Source organism: Lagopus leucura, unplaced genomic scaffold (assembly GCF_019238085.1).
Source record: "Lagopus leucura isolate 7727_CA_CO unplaced genomic scaffold, USGS_WTPT01 34418-0_obj-0_obj, whole genome shotgun sequence".
Taxonomy (NCBI): Eukaryota; Metazoa; Chordata; class Aves; order Galliformes; family Phasianidae; genus Lagopus; species Lagopus leucura.
Window position 1 is genome coordinate 1 of NW_024965056.1, and position 1,393 is coordinate 1,393.

At 64.2% G+C, this 1,393-nt stretch overlaps 1 protein-coding gene across 1 annotated transcript; it reads left to right on the top strand.

The window, feature by feature from the left end:
- Positions 1-35: 35 nt before the first annotated feature.
- LRRC51 (leucine rich repeat containing 51) lies at positions 36-919 on the top strand. Its single transcript, XM_042892371.1, has 4 exons — positions 36-198; positions 280-446; positions 550-698; positions 787-919. Exons 1-4 carry the CDS (start codon positions 123-125, stop codon positions 917-919), a joined length of 525 nt encoding a protein of 174 aa, XP_042748305.1. The 5' UTR covers positions 36-122.
- The last annotated feature ends 474 nt before the right edge of the window (positions 920-1,393 follow it).

Consider the following 1,393-nt stretch of genomic DNA (forward strand, 5'->3'; position numbering starts at 1 on the left):
GGGGGGGTGGGGGAAGTAGGGATTGCTGTAGGGCTGCAGTGGGGCCAGGCCCTATAGGTGCCTACAGGGGGGGGCAGTCAGACCCTACAACCCATTGCCAGGCCGGCCCCTGCCCTACAGCGATGCCAACCCGCCTGCAGCCCACTGAGCTCGTCCCCCCCCTCAACTTCTCCTTCTTCCCACTGCAATCCCTGCAGGGTGAGTATAGGGTGCCCCCCCCCCCACCCTTCATTCACCCCACATAGGGTGGGTTTGGGCTCTCACAGCCCTGCCCCACAGACCTGAGCCCCAAGGGCAGCCCTTCTCCCACCCTGGCCCTCCGCCTGCCCTACACCGGGCTGAGCAGCCTGGAGGGGCTGCACCCCATCCTGCAGCAGCTCCTGGCTGACCCCACACAGCTCCGTTGGCTCGACCTGTCCTTCAACTGCCTGACCACCATTGACCAGGTGAGCAGGACAGGGAGCAAGAGGGTGAAGCTCACAGCCCCGCAGTGGCGGCTGTAAGGCCAGATCCTCATTTTCCCCCCCCCTACATCCACCCCTAAACCAGGTGCTGAGCACGCTGGGGGGGCTGCAGAGCCTCTACCTGCATGGCAACACCATCAGCTGCCTGAGGGAGGTGGACAAACTGGGGGCTCTGAGCCAGCTGCGCCGCCTGACGTTATATGGGAACCCTATGGAGGAGGAGGGGGGCTACAGGTAAGGGGGAGGGGGCTGCAGATGGAACCCCCTCCCACCACCATCTCGTCCCTGGGCTGCTTTGCCCCACTGAGCTCCCCCCCCACAGGCGCTACGTGTTGGCCCTGCTGCCCCAGCTCAGCACCCTGGATTTCAGTGCTGTGACCCCACAGGAGCGCAGGGAGGTGGCCGTGTGGGGAGGCACCCAGAGGCGGCCCCGACCCCACCGAGCTTCAGAATGAGAGGTGGGAGCAAAAGGGATGGGGGGGGGGGGCACCCAACTGCAGGGGCACCCCATGGCACCCAGCCACAGGGTTCTGCCAGTTGGGGCACAGCCTTTTCGTCACCGCTGTGCCACCCGGGTTGGGCTGCTGGGGACAAGGCAGGAGGATGAGGAAGGGGGGAAAACGTGCTCAGCTCCATGCTATCACAGCCACTTCTGGGCTGGAGTTAACCCCAAAATTGAGGGCACGGCTTCCACAGCGTCTCCCCCACACCCTGGAGCGCAGCCACATCTCCGTTACCTGTCAGTAGAGCCTGGGGTTGTGCTGAGACAGAGGTGAGGGGTCAGAGGGGGGGGTTGTTTTTTGGCAGCACCCCCCAGTCTTTGGGCAGGAGGAAGAGCAGCAGGCGCAGGGGGTGCTAGAAACCAAGTGGGAGCACTGAGATGTTTGGGAGGGAGGCAGGGGAGAGTAAATCCCATACAAAACTTCCCC